The sequence below is a fragment of the Canis lupus genome, chromosome 38, assembly GCF_048164855.1.
Source record: "Canis lupus baileyi chromosome 38, mCanLup2.hap1, whole genome shotgun sequence".
Classification (NCBI taxonomy): Eukaryota; Metazoa; Chordata; class Mammalia; order Carnivora; family Canidae; genus Canis; species Canis lupus.
Genome location: NC_132875.1, coordinates 22,221,097 through 22,244,193, shown reverse-complemented (window position 1 = coordinate 22,244,193; position 23,097 = coordinate 22,221,097). Strand labels below are relative to the sequence as shown.

General features: G+C 44.5%; 1 protein-coding gene and 1 non-coding gene across 3 annotated transcripts in view; both read left to right on the top strand.

The window, feature by feature from the left end:
* Window positions 1–8,042: 8,042 nt before the first annotated feature.
* Window positions 8,043–8,145, top strand: LOC140627077 (U6 spliceosomal RNA). Its single transcript, XR_012026031.1, has one exon. It is a non-coding gene; the product is annotated as a U6 spliceosomal RNA (small nuclear RNA).
* Window positions 8,146–15,031: 6,886 nt separating this feature from the next.
* Window positions 15,032–23,097, top strand: part of TMCC2 (transmembrane and coiled-coil domain family 2) — a 41,201-nt gene continuing 33,135 nt past the window's right edge. Inside the window, exon 1 of one of the 2 annotated variants that reach the window (XM_072814915.1) lies at window positions 15,032–15,641. In XM_072814915.1, coding sequence (XP_072671016.1) covers window positions 15,411–15,641 — 231 coding nt within the window. In that variant the 5' untranslated portion in view covers window positions 15,032–15,410. Of the gene's footprint in view, window positions 15,642–15,706; window positions 16,691–23,097 lie in introns of those variants that run through there. The other variant, XM_072814916.1, reaches the window with a different exon arrangement.

The following is a 23,097-nucleotide window of genomic DNA, read 5'->3' as shown; positions in this document are numbered from 1 at the left end:
AAAAAAAAGTGATATAGGGACACCTGGATGGCTCAGAAGTTAAGCTCTGCTTTCGGCTCAGGGCATGATCCCGGGTCTGGGGATTGTGTCCCGGATCAGGCTCCCTGCGAGGAACCCGCTTCTCCCTCTGCCTATGTCTCGCCTCTCTCTGTGTCTCTCATGAATAAGTATATTAAATCTTTTTAAAAAATAATAAAAGAAGTAATATATAACTGTAGTATAAAATGCACGTGCTACAAAGGTTATACAAGGGAAAAACTAAGTCTTCTACTTCCTGTCTCCCAGTCACCTAGTTCCCCTCCCAGGAGGTAACCCTGTTGCAGAAATAGATACGTATCTTTCAATGGAGATGATAGCGCATACCTTAGTTACTCAATTCTGCCTTACAGACTCTTTCATACCAGAGCATAAAGATCCGCCTCATTCTTTTTAACTGTATAATATGCTACCACGTGGATTGGTATGTTTTATTTAACAAGTCCTCTACTGATGGGCCTGTAGGTTTTTTGCAGTCCTTTGCCGTTACAAACAATGCTGCCATAAGGATCCCTCTACACACATAATTTAAAAATTTGAAAAAAAAAATTGAATATGTGTATGTCTCATCTCTATTAATGCTTTGCTGAGGAAAGAGATAATTTCCTCTTATCAGATAATTACTTATCTTAGCAGATAATTACTGCTACTTAAAATCTTAAATATGTAAATGACAGTGAATTCTTCCTAAATCACAATCCCCTACACATAAGAATAAATATTTTTTCAAGTACCTAAGGACAAATGGAGGAGAATAAGGATTTGAATAGCATCAAGAGAGAATTTAAACTAGGGTAGGGGCAGCCCCGGTGGCTTAGTGGTTTAGAGCCGCCTTCAGCCCAGGGCGTGATCCTGGAGATCTAGGATCGAGTCCCATGTCAGGCTCCCTGCACGGAGCCTGCTTCTCCCTCTGCTTGTGTCTCTGCCTCTCTGTCTCTAATAAATAAATAAAATCTTAAAAAAAATAAAAAATAAACTAGGGTAGGAAAATGTTCCTCAAAAATGATGAGAGTTAAGCAGTTAATGAGGATAAATACACAGATCTACGTTTGTTCCCTCCTATGACACTACGAATATGACTATAATGGGATTTTTTTTAAGCACAAACCCACAATAATGAGAGAAGCCAGTAGGAAAAACAAAAGTAAAAAATCCCCGGAAAAAAAAAAAAAAAAAAAAAAGTAAAAAAGTAGAAGCCGGAAAGCAAACAGACAAGTGTTAACTAAGTTAATCTGGAGAAAACTGAACCCTAAAAAAGTGGAAAAAGCTGAGGCCCAACCTGGATTGATTGATTGATTGATTTTATTTAAGAAAAAGAGAGGGACAAGTCTGGGGGTAGGGGCAGAGAGAGAGGGAGAAGCAGATTCCCCACTGAGCAGGGAGCCCTATGTGGGGCTCGATGTGGGGCCCAATCCCAGGACTCTGGGATCATGACCTGAGTAGAAGGCAGACGCTTAACCGACTGAGCCACTGAGGCAGTCCCCAACCTGATTTATACCTGCTGAATACCTCAAGTCTCCAGAGTTGGTGGCAGTAATTCCCTCCCTGCTGCCCACCATGGAGATATAGGACAACAGGGCTACCACATACAGGTTGCATCCTGGGCAGGGATTAAAATAAGAATTTTTTTTAATTTTTATTTATTTATGATAGTCACAGAGAGAGAGAGGCAGAGACATAGGCAGAGGGAGAAGCAGGCTCCATGCACCTGGAGCCCGATGTGGGATTCGATCCCGGGTCTCCAGGATCGCGCCCTGGGCCAAAGGCAGGCGCCAAACCGCTGCGCCACCCAGGGATCCCTAAAATAAGAATTTTGAAAGCTGTTTAAAATCTCCAGGTTAGGGGTGCCTGGATTTTTTTTCTGGCTTGTTCACTGTTCTCTCTTCAGCACCTAGAACAGTGCCTGTCAGTAGGTGTTCCTTAGATACTTGTTGAATGAATGAATGTTCACTGTAGATATTTTTTTTTTACTGTAGATATTTTTAAATATTCAGGAAAGCACAAAGGAGAACATAAAAACTACTCATATTTTTACTATCCAGTAAGAACAAGTTCCTCTTGGAACTATGACAAGTTCCTCTTAGTTAGATGATTTGATTTCTAGAGAAATTCTGGTCTTTTAAGTTTATTTATTTTTATAGTTTTAATTTTTCTTTCTTTTTTGTTTAATATTGTAGCTATTTATTCATGAGAGACACAGAGAGAGAAGCAAAGACATAGGCAGAGGGTGAAGCAGGCTCCCTGTGGGGAGCCTGATTTGAGACGCTATCCCAGGACCCCGGGTCACACCCTGAGCCAAGGGCAGACGCTCAACCACTTGAGTCACTCCGGTGCCCTACTTTTCATTTTTCTTAAGTAGGCTCCAAATCCAATGCAGGGCTTGAAATTATGACTCTGAGACCAAGAGATCAGCTCCAGCAACTGAGCCAGCCAGGTTCCCCAGAATTCTGGAATTTTGAGCCTCATGTTCCTATAGGTGGAAATCAGGTGCTTTTTGTGGAATCCCAAAAGACAGGAACATTTGTTTCTGTAGTGTGAATTAGGAACTAGTTTACTAAGACAAAGAATAACTGTTCTCTGTTATGCAACATAAAATCACAATCACAAATCCAAGAATTTGGGGGGGGGGGCCTGTCTGGTTTACTTGGTAGGGCAAGTGACTCTTGATCTTGGGGTTGTGAGTATGAGCTCCACATTGGGTATAGAGCTTTCTTAAAAATCAAATCTTTAAAGAAAAAAAATCTGAGAATTTAAAAACCTACACCTTAAAGGAAAAAATACAACGAACAACATTTCTAGTTTTCCATAGGTATTTCTTTAGTACTGCTCAATTGTTGTCATCTTTTTTTTTTAAGATTTCCTTTTTTTTAAGATTTTATGTATTTATTCATAGAGACACAGAGAGAGAGAGAGAGAGAGAGAGAGAGGCAGAGACACAGGCAGAGGGAGAAGCAGGCTCCATGCAGGGAACCCGATATGGAACTCGATCCCGGGTCCCCAGGATCACACCCCGGCCGCAGGCAGCGCCAAACCGCTGCGCCCCGGGGCTGCCCTTGTTGTCATCTTCTGAAGTTACTAACAGGCAAATGATATTCAGCTCCAAAGGAGAGAAAATGATGGAATAAAAGACAAGAAAATATGATTCATTGATTTAATTTGATCTACGAATTTGGAAAAGTTTACCGTTATCAGGTTTAGCAGCAGAACATAGCTTCCTCCAGCTCAAAACTGATTTCCAAGGGGATATGCTTAAGAATCTCCATATCTGACAATCTGGCTTCTCTTCTCTGTTTATTTTGTGTATTGCTGGTGGTACTGCAGAGCAGTGCTTCTCAAAATTTAATGGACACAAGAATCATGCAGGAATTGTCAAAATACACTTCGGATTCAGTAGGTATGGGGCATGGCTTGGAGTTCTACATGTTTAACAAGTTCCCATGTGATGGGACCACGCTTTGGGTAGCAAGAGGGTACAGAGACAGAACAGGAATGAGCAAAGCCTCATGGTTAAGGACATAGGTCTTAGAATCAGAGACCTGCACTCATTTTTTAAGATTTTATTTTATTTTATTTTATTGTTTTTTTTTTAAGATTTTATTTTTAAGTAATCTCTACACCTGACATAGAGCTCAAACTCACAACCCCAAGATCAAGAGCAAGCATTGCATGCTCACTGACTGAGCCAACCAGGCTCCTGGGAGACCTGCATTCAAATCCTAACTCTACCCTTTCCCATTTGTATGCCTTGGAGACATTAATCTATTTTCTATAAATCTTACCTCTTATCTGAAAAGTTGGGAGCATTAAAAGAGCAATGCCAGAGGCCTGGCTGGCTTAGTCGATACAGCATGCAATTCTTGCTCTCAGGATTGTAAGTTCGAGCCCCATATTGGGTGTAGAGATTACTTAAAAATAAAATCTCTAATGGGGTGCCTGGGTGGCTCAGTTGGTTAAGTGTCTGCCTTCAGCTCAGGTCATGATCCAGGGGTCCTGGGATTGAGTCCTGCATCGGGCTCCCTGCTGGGTGGGGACCCTGCTTCTCCCTCTTGCTCTGCCACTCTCCCTGCTTGTGCTTGCTCTCTTGCTCTCTCTCTTTCTGTCAAATGAATAAATAAAATTTTTTAAATAAGTAAATACATAAATAAATACATAAATACATAAATAAAATATTTAAGAGAAGAGTGATGCCAGTTGTAAACCTCAAAGGATATTGGGGAAAAAAATTGAAGCAATATCTAACACATGACAAAAGCTCAATGAGTGGCAACTGCTTTTATCAATTATGTTATCATTATTACAAACTTGAATTCTAGTTCTTACTTGCTACTGTATAAAGTAAGGCAAGAGGTTGGCCCTTCTGTGTCTTGGTTTTCTCATCCATCAAATGGGATAATAATAGTGCCCACCTCAAAATGTTATTGTGAAGATTAAAATGGAAAAAAAGTAAAAAAAAAAAAAAAAAAAAAAACAACTTAGCACAGAGCGTACCACATAGAAGCATACCACTCAATAGAAAGCCACTGAAGTTACAATTGCTATAAGCCTTGGTTCTGCCCCGGCTCTGTGACTTCTGATAAAAGAGAGAATCCTAAGATTCTGTTCAATATCACTGTGTTGGTGGGAGGGTGGAATGAATTATAGTAAATGAGAGTGTTTTGGAAATGAACTCTTGTAGAAATTTAAGGAAAAGCATGAGGGTCAGAATCTTCCCTGAGTTCCAGCCCTGGATGTGCAAATATGTTACTTTGTGATCTTAAGCAAATGACTAAACTACTTGGAGCCTCAGTTATTTATCTGTATAGTGGGGCTAATAATACGCCTCACAGGGTCATGAGGATTAAATGAAATACTGTGGAGAGCATTTAGTACCTTGCCTGGTATATAAAAGTACTTGATAAATGTTTCCTATTCCATGTATAGTAATTATGTTCAAGATTATGTATTTTTCCAAAGAGGATAGTATTTCCAAAAATATTTTGGTTTTGTTTGTGAGATTCTTCCATGAAGATTTATTAACCTGAAGATTAAAGGTCTATAAAACTGAACTTCTAAATGTATTCTATTTAATTATACATCAAATACCATTCCAATGCTGAATATTTCATCAGTAGCATCCCTGCTGTTGGAAGGCAGAGCATTTGGGAGGGAAAACAATCAATTAAAAAGAATTTGGTATAACCCTAAATAGAGATCATCTTTGTTTTACTGCCAAGTAGAACAAAGTTTCCAGAAATTTTTTAGGGTAACTAAACTAACTGACCCAAAGCTTTCCAGAAGAAGTCCTAAACATACTTTTGGGCCACAATTCATTTATCATTAGTAAGAGAGGATTGCTCCTGCTTTTTCAAGTCTAAGTGGTTTCCATCCTTTCCACACCATGTTGCCTGACACTTCAGAAGAATCCATTTCCTTACTTGCCCAGAATAAAACCTTCCAAGTTATATTCTCGTATCTCTCTGCTGATCTTGGTTGAAGATGGATAGATGAAAATCTACCAAAAATACCCTTTTCTATGTCAACATTATCCTGGTAGAGGTTTCCTAGAAGATTTTGAAGGTTGTGTTCTAAACATATTCCACCTTAGTATGTATCAATATGTGCCATACACAATGTCTGAAAGGAAGAGGGCGCGTGCTATATATTAGCCAAAAGAAAACATTTCTTTCATACTACCCTGTTGCTAACCCCTTGTTCATGAATTTAGCTCTGCAGGGAATTAATGGAGCAAGGGGTAGCATTCTGAAGCAAAGGTGGATGGAAGGCATCCTGGTCATGAGAACTTTCCCCACCCCCAAATTGTAGAGAGAGAGACCTCTCTCTAATAAGCATCACATAAACATCCAAATGCTTGGAAAGCAAGCCCTGGAACTTAGCTGAGCCAACTTTCTGTATGTCAGTGTTTGGGGTTCCTATCACTTTCCTAGAGCTGATTCCACATGCATGGATATAAGACCCTTCTCTGAATAGGGCTTGGCTTAGTGATCCATGTAAGCAAGTTTCCTGATGACATGTGCACGCACTTCCTACATAGGAAGGATGCAATTTTTTAACGGCGTGGAGGAAGAAAGGAGGAAAATAGTATTACATTTAAAACATCAGGGCAGCCCCGGTGGTGCAGTGGTTTGGCGCCGCCTGCAGCCCAGGGCGAGATCCTGGAGTCCCGGGATCGAGTCCCATGTCAGGCTACCTGCATGGAGCCTGCTTCTCCCTCTGCCTGTGTCTCTGCCTCTCTCTGTCTCTCTCTGTGTTGCACATGAATGAATAAATAATTAATTAAAAAAATAAAACATCATAAAAATAAGTATTTTCCAAATAAAATTTTCAGTGGGCCTATATCCCAGCATAAAACCTACAATTATTGCTTAGTTCTCCCTTCCCATCTTTATCCATGGTTTATATCATCCGTAGTTCTCGAAATGACCCTGGAAAGATGGGTATTTCATCTTTGTTTTATAAATGTGGAAATCAAGACTCAGGTTAAGTGATTGCAGCTAATAACACATGTTTGTCTGACTCCTTATTCTAGCTCAAGACAATTTTGCATTCCATTGCTTTCATTTTGTTACTTAAAGAGGGCTTTTTTTGTTTCCATATACTTATCATACGGATCTCTTCAATAGCAGCTAACATTCCATTGCATTCTTAAACCATTGTTACTCACCCACTTCCTATTCTTGGGCATGTAGGTCGTTTCAGGTTTTCCACTGCTGTGAACAATGCTGCTTTATATATTTTTTGTTGTGTTGCTGCTTTGTTTTCTTCTTTTGAATTATTTCTCAGGAGGGTATCACTGGGTAAAAGGGTATAGACATTTATATATTTCTAGCTATTTATATTACTGAATTGTACTAAGTCATTGCATCTTGAAAGAGAATATTTTGTACTTTCACCAGTACCCTGTGAGAGGCATAAGGCAAGCCTGGGTGGATTCACCAGTGAAAACAGCCCTTTGTGCCTCTATCTGCTTGGGGATGTCCTGGGGCCATATGAGACTCCCTGAAAATGATTTATGACATAATCCAGAACAAGATTTCACATGGGATAGTGTGATCCCCTCCTTCCCAGGAAAGGCTCCCTTAATTAATTATCTTTTTCTTTTTGCAGTCACAAGATCAGCAGGTTTTTCAAGCAACTGACACTTCCTTCTTGTTTTAGACTGTAGCTCTCCATTCCTGTGTTGGGAAAAGGTGTAGCAGCTGTGAGAAAAGCCTACACTCCACCTCTTGGGTTTACTGTTCCAAACTAGGTGCAAAAGGGTCAGAATATATTCCACCAGGAAAGGAAGTCCTGATGGAGCCGAAAAAGGCTTTAGAAGGCAGTCAAGAGGAAGTAAAATCAGGAAAGTCCTACCAGAAAAAGAAAGCCCTTTTTCAACTGGTAGAAGGTAATTTTGAGAGATATACCAATATCTCTGCATCTTACTTATCTTCTGTGGCAAAGTACCATTTGAACTTATTGAAAGGTTTAAGCTGAAATTATATGGCACATAAAAGGTACTCAGATGACAGCTGTTGTTATTAGTAGTAGTAGTAGGCATGTAGACACAGCCTAGCCTAGCCTGAGCAACAGTGCAGTTGGCATTGTGGGAGAAGGCACTGAAGACAAGCAGAACTGGTTGGGCTAGTTCTTCCTAGTTCAGGTGACCTCAGGCAAGTTTTAATCCTCTTTGAGGCTCAGTTTCCCCTCTGTGAAAAGGAGGTTATGAACTTACCTACAAAGTTTGTCTTATAGCCCAGATGGGAGTTTGTGGCAGGCAAATAGTAAGTGCTCAATAAACAGGAGATATTATTTTGTTTAACCCTGTTACAGTTTTTTTGTTTGTTTTTTAAGTAGATTCCACACCCAGGGTGGAGTCCAATGTAGGACTTGAACTCATGACCCTGAGATCAAAACCTGAGCTGAGATGGGAGAGTTGGATGCTTAACCAACTGAGCCTCCCAGGAGCCCTGGAGATATTATATTATTAATTCACAAATCTATCAATAAATGTGATCAACAGTACTCATTTCTGCAGCACATATACTAATTAATACTGGAACGATACAGAGAGGATCAGCACGGCCTCCACCCAAGGGTGACATGCAAATTTATGAAGCGTCCTATATTTCTCTGATTTAAAATAAATCTACATGTTTAGTAAATTTAAAAACAAATAATAAAAGTGATCAATTAAGTCTTCCCCTACATTGAGGGTGGTTCTCAAACTTCGATGTGTATAAGAATCACCTAGGATCCTTGTTTTAAATGCAGGTTTTCAGGCTCCCCCCAGAAATTCTGTTTCCATCCCTTTGGTATAGCTGGGGATCTGAATCTATAACTAAATTCCAAGGTGATTTATGTTGTGGGTGATCCATGAATCATACTTTTTGAGAAACACTGTCCTATGGTCTCAGAGAATAAAAAGAAAAAAATTTTTTTCCCATCATGAATACACCATTAAAACTCTATAATATGCAGATGTGAAATTAAAGAGATCAGAATACTGACTGATTCTATTTTCTTTTTTTTTTTTATTCTATTTTCAAGAATGGGTGGCTCAGGTCCCTATCTCAGGATCCTGGGATGGAGCCTCTGTGACAGGCTCCCTGCTCAGTGGAGAATCAGTTTCTCCTTCTCTCTCTGTCCCCCTTCTCTCCCCCCACTTGTATGTGTTTTCTCCCAAATAAATAAAAAAATCTTAGAAAAAAAAGATGACATATAGTTCTTGCCTACTTAAAGGCTTCTGAATCATCCTAAAGCAACATTTTATTCTTTTAACACTCATGATATAGATGAATGTGTGTAAACACTTCCTTCTCAGAGTCATTTCAGTCCCTTGTAGATACCTCTCTCCCCTCTGTACTGGGGGACTTAATCATCTCCCCCTTGGAATGTTGACACACATTACCATTTCAATCTTTTGTTATTTTATATTTTGTTTGTGCTATTTATTTATTTATTTATTTATTTATTTATTTATTTATTTTTAAATATTTTATTTATTTATTTGAGGGAGAAAGAGAGCATGAGCAGGGAGTGGGGGTGGGGATGGGAACAGAGGCAAGCGGAGAAGCAGGCTGAGAAGCAGGCTCCTCAACGAGCAGGGAACCCAATTCAGGTCTTGATTCAAGGCTCAATTTGGGACTCAATCTCAGAACCCCGGGATCATGACCCAAGCGGAAGGCAGATACTTAACCCACTGAGCCACCCAGATACCCGTTTGTGCCTTTTATTTCCCCACCTGGGCTTTAAGTCCAAAGGTAGGGACCAATGTCTTTTCTGGTTCTCTATCTCCCATAGGCATCTTGTAAAGCCTTTGTACATGATATGTGTTTCATAAGTATGTTTGAATGAACGCAGATATACTTAACCATAGACAAGTACTCATTGATAAGTTCTCTACCACAGGAGTGGTGCAGAATAATAGTTCTTGTGAAGGGTAAACTATTAGGCTATTTTCATGTTTAGAGTCAGAGCAGGGTGCAGATCTTAGGCCTATGAAAGAAAGTGCTAGAATCCCTCTGAGCCTGTTTTCTCATTTGTACAGTGGGAATAACATTTACCTTGCAGAGCTGTTGTGGGGATTAAGAGAGTGTTCACAAGGTTCCCAGAAAAATGCACAACACCTGCGTTCTCCTTCAATGGTAACTGCTTGCTCTTATTATCATATCACAGAATAATAGATACAAATGCCATATATATCTGACTTCAGATGTAAAATAATAAACAACTGATTCTCTCTGAGCTGAGCTGATATTTTCTTTTTTCTCTTCTTTCATTTATTTTTTTTTTTAAGGTCTAGCCTTTTCAGCTTTAAGTAACAGACTGTCCAGAGGTTTTCTATGGATTCCCTATAGAGATGGAAAAGGACACAAAGCAGCCATTTTACCAGTCCTAGGCTTTCACACAGAGCAGTACAATCAGGGTTTAAGTTTACACTCCACAAACCTCCTCTGTTCATAAGCCATGATTATTGCAACTTTTCTCCCATACTAAGGAACAACAAGTACCCAGAAGGAAGAATATGCATCCTACCTGAAATGAAATGCAGAAACTTCCAGCTTTTTCTGCTACAGAGAGGAGATTTACCAGACCCAGGAAGGAGCCAGACATTGGGCTCTCCTATGCAAGTCTCAGGGATACTGTGAGAAAAAGGGACACAAGAATGGCCATCTCTTTGGTTTTACTCTTTTTAAACATTGCCATTTAGGTATCAGATTCTGTGCTATGGAGGAACTAACACACACAATTTTGAATAAAAATAGTAATTACCATTTTATTCATAAAGGCAAAAAATTGAAACAACTAAATCTCTAAGAATAAGGTAGATAGTGGGTAAATAAACCATGATATATTCACTTGATAGAATGGTAAGTAGTCACTTAAAATATTTACTTAGACATATTTCCATATGGAATAACATGGAAGATGTAATTAATAATATATGGATAATGATTCTGAATACATTTTAAGTAAGAAACAATAAAATTTAGTATAGACTCAGAGCTTTCTCCAACTGACAAGTGATGCAGACAGAGCCTTCCCAGTCCTGTCTGCCTCTTAGGAGAGCCAATAAGAAGCCTGTATTTAGGTGGTGGGATGGTGATGTCATCGACAATCCGGCCAATCTCCCTGATGATTATTTGCATAGTTTACTTCTCCTAATCCAACAGAACTCAATTTTTTATTTTTTTATTTTTTTATTTTTAAGGAGAGCATTGAGTGGAAGTGGAAATCTCTAAAAGAAAGGGAGGAAAATCACATTAACATAGGAATATTTATAATGATGTTGGTATCAAAATACAGGGATGGAAATTATTACATCTGATCTCAGTAGAGAGTTCTTTTACCTTCTAAGCAAATCACCTTTCTTAGTATGTTAAATTTTACAATAGCTGACCACTATTACCCATTTGATGTTTAAAATGGTTTTTAAGGAATTTCTACAGAGTAGGAAACAATTTTCTTGGATAATCTGCAAATTTCTTGCTAATGGCATAAAGAGAAGCCTTTTGAAAAAAAGAAAAAAACCCTATGCTTACCTGTTGATCTTGGCACTTTATCCTCTATAATCAAAGCCTCTTCAGTTTATCAAGCTAATTGAACTGGCTGTTGACAGGGAACAGGATTCCATAACCCTGATCTTTATCATTCTTGCTTGTACACTTACTGGTTTAGTAAATTTGATACTACCAGGAATGCCCCCCTTTCATTATCCTAACTGGGATTTCCTTTCACAAAAAGCAATAAGCTTAGTGGCACAATTCTACTTTTTTCATGTGGCAGACTAGGGGCTTAAATATGTTCATTAATTATTTTTGTTTCATTCAGGTTTACTGAGCACATCTATGTGTCAAATATTTTCACACACATTATATACTTTTATCCTTAGGATAACTTAGATATTATTAGTGCCTGTTCATAGATGAGAAAACCAAGGATGAGGGAAGTTAAGTGATTTGGTTGCCTGAGAACATACAGGGAGTAATTGAAATGAAATTCTCACATGGATGGTCTAACACCCTTCTTCTTCTGACAATACCATGTCATTTATTTGTAATTAACTGGCGGTGTCAAAGCAGAATGGAAAATGCTACTCTTACATACCAAATATAATCTCTTGCATTGCGAATCTGTACATTTTTGTCTTATCTTGAGCATCAGAACATACTATGTGCCTGTCTTTTTCCAAAGAAGCCTAGAACGATAAAATGATCCACCTTTTAAACAGGATTTAATCAAAGTCCTTTCAGGTTCTATTTATCTTAGGTACTCAAGAATTTACTGTGGTTAAGGAAAAAAAAATTTTTTTTAAGATTTTTCGTTTATTTATTCATGAGAGACACACAGAGAGAGGCAGAGACACAGGTAGTGGGAGAGGCAGGCTCCCTGCAGGGAGCCCGACGTGGGACTTGATCCTGGGTCTCCAGGATCATACCCCAGGCTGAAGAGGGTGCTAAACCACTGAGCCACCAGGGCTGCCCTATGGGTAAGGAAAATTTGCCATCAACTTCAAACTGGCAGCTGTAAGTCACACAGGTCTCTTTATAGACTTCCCACCCAAACTTCTTTGGCAGTAGTGTATTCATTCTATAATATGACCTCAGAGAAAGATGAGATGGATGAGAAACATTTGAATTCTCAAGGTTAGAATCCTTGAAGTGTAATGTGTAGCACTTCTTTTGTGTGTGTGTGTGTGTAGCACTTTTGAAACTGGATGACATCTCTGATAATAGCTATGGCCCTCAGTCTGTGCCAGACAATGTCTAAATGCTTTACATTTACTACCCAACCCTGTATAAAATAGGTACTGTCATTATCCTCACTTCCAAATTAGGAAACTGGGGCATAAAGAGGCTAGATAACTTGGCCCCAGTCACATGGTGAGTGGAGAGCTGAGCCAGGATTTGTCCTCAAGCAGTCTGGCCATAGAGTCTGAGCTCTTTTTTTTTTTAATTTATTTTTTTAAAGATTTTATTTATTCATTCATGAGACACACACACACACACAGAGGCAGAGACACAGGCAGGGAGAAGCAGGCTCCATGCAAGGAGCCCGACGTGGGAATCGACCCTGGTCTCCAGGATCAGGTGCTGGGCTGAAGGCGGCGCTAAACTGCTGAGCCACCTGGGCTGCCCAGAGTCTGAGCTCTTAAAACTGCTATGCTACACGGCCTCTCCAAATCGGAATATATAGCATTAGCTGATTTCATGAAATGTACCACAGGCTTTTTTTGTTGACCTGCATTATATCTTGCTAAATATGGCTAAAATAGGAAATTTGACACTCATGCTATGTATATATGATAATATAAAAATTAAATTTAAGGCCAACTTCACATAGAAATGGGGCATAATTCAAATGATAATGGTCTCTGCTTTCTTAAAACCTTACAATGATTCCCTCCACTTTTTTTTTCTTGCTTCCAGTCAGGTCATGAACTTGTGCTCACCACGTGTGCAAGGCTACCACTTACCTCCCAGCCTAAGACTTGCTGAGGATCCGTAGGGGTCCCTATGCTTCTCTAGGGTGAGTCAGGAGTCAAGTAGGGGGCAGCAGACTATCCTGCCTGACATTCCGCACACGGGAATCTGCTCCCACTGGTTCTGCCTAGTCCTACCACGGTCTCCACTGGCATTCTGTCTTTCCCTCATCATTGAAAATACTAACAGGGAGCGCCAGGGGAGCTTTGTGTTTCCGCGTTGTGCCTGATACTGTGTAGTGGATGTAGGGGGTGGTTCCGCGTTCCCAGCCCATCCTAAATTCCTATCTTCTAAAAATGGAGCTGCCTAGTTTAGAAAGTAGCTGCCTGACTGAAGTAAATTCTTAACAATTTAGGCTCTTCTAGGATACACATTAAAATGAGTGGTTGGAATGGGAAAAAGGACAGAACAGAGTCAGGAAACGCATAGCCTGGTTAGGACCGAAGCGAGGCTAGGTAGCATGGCATGATAGGCGTAAAAGCGATTGGTAAACTGTAAAACACTTTAGGGATCATCACTGTGACTCACAGACTGAGTGGCCCCTTCACTAGAGCCTGAGCCAATGAATGTGACTCAGATGATGGCTTGCATCAGAATTACCTGGAGGGCTTATTAAAACAGGCTTCTGGGGTCACCTGGGTGGCTCAGGTGGTTAAGCTTTGGCCTCTCCATTTCCAGTCAGATTGTGACCTCAGAGTCCTGAGATTCAGCCCTGCCTAGGGGGTTCTCTCTCTCCCTCTGCCCCTCCTCCCTGCTCTCTCAAATCAATCAATCAATCAATCTTTTAAAAAAAACTAAAACCCCCAGACTTCTGGGCTCTCTATTTCTGATTCTGTAGGTCTTGCTGGGGTCCAAGAATTTGTATTTCTGTTAAGTTTCCAGGTGATACTGATGCTGCTGGGTTCCAGGACCATTCTTTGCGAACCAATGGTCTAGGCTGCTGGATGGGCAAAAAGCATCCTGTCCGTAGTAAGCATACAGTAGACACTCAGATGGAGTTTACTCTGCTCCATATCTTGGTGGCCCCATTATTTACAGTTGTCTGCCTCCAGATTACTAGCACAGTTTGGCTGAGATTTATGTTAAAAAAAAAAAAAAAAGAGAGAGAGAGAGAGATTGTATTCCTTTTCTTCTCTTCCATATGTATCAACCTCCTGCCATTAACACGCCTTCTTATTTAAAAGCCTTTTCACAGTTTGGATTATTGTGTTAAATAATCCAATACTTTCTAATTTCTGAGCAGGAGTCTAAACCTCATCTAAGATAGTTGCTTTAAAGTGGGAGAAGGGGTGATGGCACAAAAGGTCACTCACCCCCGGCCCTCTGCATTTGCTGCTCTGAATGCAGGCACAGGTTTGTGTTTCAGACCCTGTATCCCAGGGGGGATCAGTATCTCCCTCCCTGAAGGGATGCATCCACGTAACGTGCCAAGTTAGAGCAAGATGCACTGATGGTCAACATCCCTATGTCGCCCCCTCCCTGCCACATAACACGAGTGGGTGGAGGTGATCCCGAGAGAGCCTTTTCTGGTCTGAGCCTTTCCGCTCAGACCGCGCCCGCCCCGCGCCGCCCCGCCCCGCCTCCCCTCCCCTCCCCTCCCCTCGGCTCCGCAGCCCGCTCTCCGCACCGCGGGAACGCGCGGCAGAGCCCTCCGGACCGCTCCCGGGGGCCGCGCGGTGCAACCAACCCTAGCGACGCGGCCGCGCGACGCCCCCCTCGGCCCTCCGCGCTTCCCATTGGCTCGTTGCCGCTGTCACTCCCGCCTTTCCCCTCGCGGGCGGGGTAGGTTGCGCGCTCGCCGCGGGCTGGGGCCGCGGCCGCGGCTTTGCAGCAGGCGGCGCGGCGGGCTGGGAGCCGGGAGCGGGGCGCGCGGGCGGGGCGGGGGCCGGCGGCGGGGCCGGGGGGCCGCAGCCCGCGCCGAGGGCGGCCGCCGAAGACCTGCCCGGCCGGCTGCCCGGTGCCCTGCCTCGCCCTCGCCCTCGCCCTCGCCCTCGCCCTCGCCCTCGCCCAGCAGCGCGGCCAGCCGGGGGGGATGCGCTGTGCCGCCCAGCATCCCTCCGCCCTGCCCGCGCCCCGGAGCAGAAAGTTTGGGGGGGGCGGGGGCGGGGGCGGGGGCCGGGGCCGTCTTCCTCCTCCCGCTCCAGTGACTGCCCAAGGACTCCTGCCGCCCGGCCTCGACTGTGACCTGCCTCCGCTCCCCGGGTCGTGATGAACCATTCCAGGCTGCAGCCAAGGCTCCCTGTCCTCGCCCCTCCCTCACCCTCCTTTTGAAAGATCTGTTTCTTAATTCAAGAGATCGTGACCCGCCGACTCCTGGGCCGCTGGGCCTGGTCTTCCGAGTGTAAGAGGGGGTGCGGTCTCCCCAAGACCGCGCGCGGAAGGACAGATTCCCCTTGCCGACCCACATACACCATGAAGAGGTGCAAATCGGATGAGCTGCAGCAGCAGCAGCAGCAGCAGCAGCAGCAGCAGCAGGGCGAGGAGGATGGAGCTGGGCTGGAGGATGCCGCGGGCCACCTGCCGGGCGCGGACCTCCGGCCCGGGGAGGCCGCGGGTGCCAACTCCGCTGGCGGGCCAACCTCGGACATGGGCGCTGCCGCGGCGCCCAACCCGGGGCCCCGAAGCAAGCCTCCTGACCTAAAGGTGAGCGCAGACCTTGCCCCGGCGAGCCCAGCCCGCGACTTAGCTTTCCCCGCCCCAGCGGAAGCGCTTTCGCGGGATGAAAGTGATGGGGAAGCCAGGCAAAGGTCAGAGAGGATGTTCGGCCAGAAGCCTGGGCTGGACGTCAGGTACCATTTGTGCCTCCGTCTTGCAGCTCCATTTCAGGCCTCTGTGTCTGTTCCTCATTTTTCCGCAGACGCTCTAGTGACTCACCCACCCGAGATTGTTTGAATTATGTGTGTGAAGTGCTGTTCGCAGACAAAGGGCTGGAGAAATCCAAGATGCTAACTAAAAAGTTGACATCACTTTCCCTCCGGTAGGATGGCAGGGGAAGAAAATTGCCGCGTGGGAGGCCAAGCAGAGGACCATTCATTTCCTTTGCTGAATTAGTTTTCCTCCTTTTGGGACCTTCCTGGATGAAGCTCAGTTTGTCCATCTGTGAAAGGGGAGTGTGGATTTCTTGCCGTTAGGTGGAGCCAGAGGTTAAGCTAGTGCTTGGAGATCCCCGCCTGCCTGCTGAACCAACCCCCAGGGTGGAGAACTGACAGGTGGCCAAGCGGTGCTTGGGCTGGTTTGGGGCACACATGCTGAGCCGGCAGTTAGAACCAGAATCGGAAAGAGCCGATCACGTGCAGCTGGGAGTCTTTTATTTTCCGCCTGCGGTTGCCGAGACAATTATCGAGCCATGTCGAATATGTCTCTATATTAATTAAGACAGCAGCGGGAATAAATAATGCACCTTTGCAGGAGCTGCCACAGGGACTGCAGGCTCAGGATTTGCAAGCCGGCTCACCACCGGGCTGAAAGAGATGTCAGCCCAAGGAAGGAACTTAGATGCCTTGGAGATTGATGCCTCGGGGGAGATACTCTCCAGAGGGGGTGCAAGGTCTGGGCTAGGGGAGCAAAAGGACTCCATTATGTTAAATAAAGCCTGTATCCTATGGCAGCAGCCACTAAGGAGCTTACCAGAATAAGCCAATGACATTCCTCGTTTGGCCTGAGCGGCTCAGAGTCAGGAAGTCAGAGCGCAGGTGAGTGTGCTCTTACCTGTGTGTGTTACCTGTCTGTGTGCCTTGGGGAGGGATAGGAAGGGAGACAGCTAGCTCCTTGTGTGTACTTCAGAAAGCTGTGGAACTGTGGTAGTTATGTGAATGTGACCCCTGGTTCCACTGCTGCCCTTTTCAGAGGTTGAGGGCAAGCCTTATATCGAAAGATGAGCTCTGCTGGTTAGGCTCTGCACAGGAGAGTCTTGCTTCCATCAGGCCCAAGAAATCCTTGGTGTCTGTCCTAGCTGTCACCTCTGAGCCCACCCTGTGTGGTCAGGAGGTGTGGTTCCTATCTTAAGTGAGATGTTGAAGAGAAACGGGTGCCCTTCATGTTGATGTTGGAAGGAGGTGAGCCTTCTGCTGCAGACTTCAGCCTGATTCCGAGCCAGCAAACCCCGAATCTATGGCCAGCTGGGACCCTGGCCCTGAGTTTCTGAGAAGCTGCCTGTGGAAACTCCCCCACTTTCCAGCCTGGGCCAGCAGTGGAAACCGCCAGCTCCACTCATTTCCCTCGGTTGCCTACATGAGCGAAGGTGGGCTGGTTGTGGTGTGGGGGCTGCGGTGTCTTTGTCTCTAGATATTGCTGCCTTAAGAAGCTCGTTCATCTCTACCCTCCTATATCATCTCTCTCTCTTCTTCATCTTTCTTTCTTTCTTTCTTTTTTTTTTTTTTTTTTTTTTGGTGACACCATTTTGGGGTCAGGGCAGACACAGCAGCAACCCTACACCTGATATTAACTGCTGAACTTCTCCGAAGCAGAATTAAGATTCCATGTGAGAAAAAGAGCCTCACCCTCCCACCCCCTACCCAAATACATCACCAGGGTAGAACACAGCCATGTGGACCCAGGCTGGCAACAAGGAGGAGAGAGTGTAGCCACTGCCTGCTTGGTGGGAGTGTGGGGAGACACGCAAGGGCCTTTTCCTGTTTATCTCTGTCTGCTTTATCAAAACATGTTTACAGGGTAGGGATTTGGAACCAGATCTGAACTTGGGAGCCATTGGAATTTGATTTGCTGGGTGAACTCAGGCAAATCACTCAACTTTTCTGAACCTTTTTTTCTGGGGAAAAAAAAATAGGAATATTGAAATGTGTCCAGACTTGGTTTCCAGTGCTGGAAAAGTTGTTTACCAGTGGTGGCAGTTTTCCAGTGACAGAGAAGTTCCACAACTGGCTCTAGCACTGGGTGGAGGCAGACTTGTTTTGGAGATGGTGGTGGTACCAGAAAGGGGCAAGTTTAATTTTTGTGTAAAACCCCTCCTGCCCCACACCTGTGTTTGGCCTAAGACCATCAGCAGCTCTGGTTTTGTTTTCATTTTAAACTTTGGAGATAGGGACTTTTGGTCTCTTAGTCCCACTTCTGTTTTCTTGTGACAGCTCCAGCATTGGGATAGATTGAGCACATTGGAGGGAGTCATCTTGTGAAAGGGGCAAACAAATAAGAGGCTTTGTCAGAAGTACCTCCATGGCAACGGGGGGGCAGGAGGGAGTTTAGTCTTTGCCAATGGGATCTGAGCGCCCAAACTAGTGGCAACCACAAGTTTCGGGCACTCCTTTCGTCTCCCTCCCCTCTCCTTTGGTGTCATGGAGCATATTACCCTGCGCTGTAAATTTCTGCTACAGTGGTCTGGGATTTGTGATTATGGCGCAAGAGGGCCAGTGAAAAGAAGGAAACATAGTTACAGAGCAATCTTAAAGGAGCAATGATATCATTGTTACTGAAAAATCACCTGAAGGGGCACCTGGGTGGCTCAGTAGTGAGTGTCTGCCTTCGGCTCAGGTCGTGATCACGGGGTCCTGGGATTGAGTCCTGCATCAGGCTCCCCACAGGGAGTCTGCTTCTCCCTCTGCCTATGTCTCTGCCTCTCTCTATGTGTCTCTCATGAATAAGTAAATAAAATCTTAAAAAAAAAAAAATCACCTGAAAAGGGACATTGCCCCATAGGAGGCTCATGCAGTTACTTTGGGGGCCTTCTTAGCTGCTCCACACACTTGATGTGAGTGACACCCCTGCAACAGGAGCCCACAATCCAGAGTCCCACTGCCCAGCTGCTTGTGGCCTGGCTAGGTCCTAGTTCATGTATTAATTCATTTGTCATCATCATCATCCAGTCCTTTGTGGCTACCAGATTCCCTGCTGGTTGGGAGGACAGGCCCGGACAGCTGGTAACAGAGAGAGTAGACTGACCAAAAGTACAGTGGAATTCTCTAGCAAGAAAACCCAGCTCCAGTAAGAATGAGAGTGGGGAGGAACTCACGGGAAAGGAACATGGAGCACACATTCCTATTCAAAATACAGCATGTGGTAGCTGTTGCTGAGGCCTGGGATGAGTGGCTAAGCCCAAGAGTCAGCTGGTTCTGTCCTGAGTCCTAGAAGCTTCAAGGCAAGGAGGAAATCACCAACTCTTTCATCCCTTCAGCCATGAGGAAGGAAGACTCTGGGTGTGCTGGCCAGAGGCTTTCCCCTGATACTCTTTTTCTTTCCCAAAAGCCCCTGTGAGTACTTTCCCCAGGGATTTCTGGGCACTATTAATATTTTACCCAGAAGGAAAAAGTGGGGGGTACGCTGAGGTCCGTTATTACAGTCCTGGTTTGAAGTGCTTTTAACTGAAGACTCATGTGAGTTCCAGCTCCTGTCCTTCCATTTACACCATGCACTGGCCTTCCTGCCTATTCACGTGAAGATGAGAAAAAGCAAGTAGAAGCCAAAGAGCTGGAGGAAAGCCCCAGGCTGGGACTGTGTGGTTCTCCTTGCTGGTTCACCACCTTTCCTGGCCTACATGGGTGCGTGAGCACCTCTAGAATGGCCTGTGTTCCTTCAATACTCCTGTAGAGAGTCCTCTGGGGAAGGGATGGTGAGTCAACAGACACTGAACAACTTTAGTGGAAAGGCACTGTGCTAAATTGTGAAATAGCACCTGTACAGAAAAGTGTCTGAAAACATATATGTACAGTTTACAACAGCAAAACAGACACCCCATCTACCTCCCACCCTAGTCAAGATGGAGAACATTGACCTTCCCAAAAGCCCCTGCTTGTTTCTCTGTTCTTTTGTCTGACTTTTTCTTTTTTCTTAAATTTTTATTTATTTATGATAGTCACAGAGAGAGAGAGAGGCAGAGACACAGGCAGAGGGAGAAGCAGGCTCCATGCACCGGGAGCCTGATGTGGGATTCGATCCCAGGTCTCCAGGATCGCGCCCTGGGCCAAAGGCAGGCGCCAAACCGCTGCGCCACCCAGGGATCCCTGACTATTTCTTTTTTTAAGTAAGCTCTACAACTGACATGGGGCTTGAACTCATGACCCCAAGATCAAGAGTTGCATGCTCTACTGACTGAGCCAGCCAGGCACCCCTTATTTGTTTTTTATTTTTGTTTTTTTATTTTATTTATTTTAAGGCCATAGCTCTTGATCACATTTATGGGTTTCAGTTTCCCCACTTCCTCAGTGAAGGAGAAGAATGTGGGTGGGATGAAGGAGTGCATGTGCTCTGGGACTCTAGTGGAGGCTTCTGGTGGTAGAGTTCTAGTTCAGCTGTGGAGGTAATGTGTTCAGGTTTGCTGATAGGCCAGGATAGATTTCATCAGTGAGGTAGGATTGCTGTAGACCTAGGATCAGGGGAAGGGGAAATTCATTCTTTGGCAACAGCACTACCTTGGCCTTCCAGATAAGCTCCCAGTCAAACAGGGTGAAATGCTTGCAAGAAAATCATCCATCAGGGCAGCCCCGGTGGCCTAGCGGTTTAGTGCCGCCTGCAGCCTGGGGTGTGATCCTGGAGATCCGGGATCAAGTTCTACGTCAGGTTCCCTGCATGGAGCCTGCTTCTCCCTCTGCCTATGTCCCAGCCATTCTCTCTCTATCTCTTAATTAAATAAACAAATAAAATCTTAAAAAAAAAAAGAAAGTTTTTGAAAATCATCCATCAGAGGACACATATATTTAAGGGTACTTTGATCATCATTCGACGGAGTCAGAAACACATGGGGGTTGATCAGAAGAGATGGGCTGAGAGCAAGATATTTTTTTAAAAGATTTTATTTATTTATTTAAAAGAGAACACTCGTGTGGGGGGAGAAAGAGAGATGGAGAAGGACGAGTAGACTCTGTGCCGATTGCGGAGCCAGATGTGGGGCTCTGGGCCCCACAACCCTGAGATCGTGACCTGAAATGAAATCAAGAGCTGGAGACTTAACTGACTGAGCCACCCAGGTGCCCCTACAGGGAGCTATTAAAGAGAGAGTAGAATTTAAGGACTAAATAAGAGAAGAGGGACTTTCTAAATGGGGAAGTCGAATAGCAAGTGCCAGGGGCTTTGTGGAGCCAAGGGTCCTTTTTGATTAGAATGCAGTTGTGCTTTCAGCCTTGTAAATAGGGATAGTATAGGTGTGGGAAGAATGCTGAGTTGCCTGGTTTTTACCCCACCAGCACCTGATGCGCAGAGGGCAGGGGTCCTGAGACCCAAGATTGCTCTAGTCCCACCCCCTCTGCCTTTGATAATATTCGGAGCAGCCTTGCATATGGGCTCTGGAGGAATTGACCGATGGAAAAGCATGTGGCAAAGGAAGCTCTCTGTTCTCCTGCCACATATCGGGTTCTAGATGAATTCACAGCTGCCCTCATAGTGCTAGTGGGAACTGTCTTGCAGGCTCAGTTTTTACAGAATGTGCTTCTTTTTATGTATCTGATTGTCCTTAGCTGCCAATCCCATTAGCAACATCATCTCCCTCTCCCTCAAAAAGGAATTAAAACATCGGATAAGATCTGAATTTTGGGTGGAAGTTTTATTTATTATTTTTTTTAAGATTTTATTCATTTATTTGACAGAAAGAGAGCACAAGCAGGCAGAGCTGCAGGCAGAGGCAGAGGGAGAAGCAGGCTCTCTGCTGAGAAGGGAGCCCCATGTAGGGCTCGATCCCAGCACCCTGGGATCATGACCTGAGCTGAAGGCAGACACTTAACTGACTGAGCCACCCAGTGTCCTGGGTGGAAGCTTTTTTTAAAGCATAAATGTTAGGAGCTGGGGGGAAAAAGGCTCAGGTGGCTTCTCAGTGGTAGTTTGGGAAGCCAACCCAAAATTCTTCTCTGTTTTCATCTCTTCTCTAAGGAATGGCATCTCCCTTTGAAATCCTCACAGACCAGGAAGGTATGTTCTTAGAATGAGGCCAAGACTGGACACAGTCTCCCTCTATCACCCAAACACCTAAGCCTCTCTCCACGTTAAGAAGTTAGAGCATAGCTATTGAGAGATGGCAGGTATGTTTTGTGGTTGTGCGAGAAAAGCAATATTTGACTTTTCAAATCAAGTGGCTATAAAGGCTTCTTTATTCCAGCCAAGTTAACTGAGTCATGTCCACGCTGGAGAACGAAGCTGGCTGTGAGCACATGAGTCCTGACCCAAGCCGTGCGTGAAAAGACAGCGTACACACTCAGGCTCCTGGGCCTCTGTTCATCTCCTTCCAAGCCAGCTCAGTTTTGGCAGTTACTGGGATGACATAGACTTAAGATAAGGTTTTGAACTGTAGCAGGAGGGATCTGGGTTAGACACAAGAAAAAAGCTGCCTGACTGAGCATTTTATGTCTTTGGAAAAGGTCGTTGTCTAAGGATTAAATCCTTTCTAAGAGGGTTTTGTAGGCTTGGATAGTTTCTGCTCAGCAAATAAATAATTATGCAGCAACTGCCAGGTAATATTAGGGACACAAACATAGAGATGATATAACTCACTCCTGCCCTCCATTCGCTCATATTCTCGTTGAGGAGTCTGTCCATAAGCAGGTGAAAAGTTGGACAACAGTTTGAGAGAGCTCTAAAAGCCCTGTTACAAGGCACATGATTAATTGCAAGGTGAGTGGTGCAGATAATGAGCTCTCTGGAGTTCAGAGCAGGGTGATGAGACCTGACCTGGCTGCATGGAGGGGCAGCCGGTGAAGGGTGGGGAGGATGATGAGGGGCAGAGAGGACACAGCACACAGGTCACTTTTTATTTTTTCTAAATATTTTATTTATTTATTCATAGAGACACAGAGAGAGAGAGAGAGAGAGAGAGAGAGAGAGGGAGGCAGAGACACAGGCAGAGGGAGAAGCAGGCTCCATGCAGGGAGCCTGACGTGGGACTCGATCCGCAGTCCCCAGGATCACACCCCAGGCTGCAGGCAGCTCTAAACCGCTGCGCCACAGGGGCTGCCCACAGGTCACCTTTTAAATCTCTGGTGCTGGTATATGTTGAGCCGCTTCTGTGGGGGGGATGCAGCCACCTTCCCAGCCTTCCTTGGGGCCTGGCAGAATTCTCTAAGTGATGAAGGAAGGAAGCATGAAAGTACAATTGAGAAGGGGGATGTCGTTTTCCCGTGTTGAGATGTTTAAGTGTCAGCTGGGATTCTGGGGAAGAAAAAAT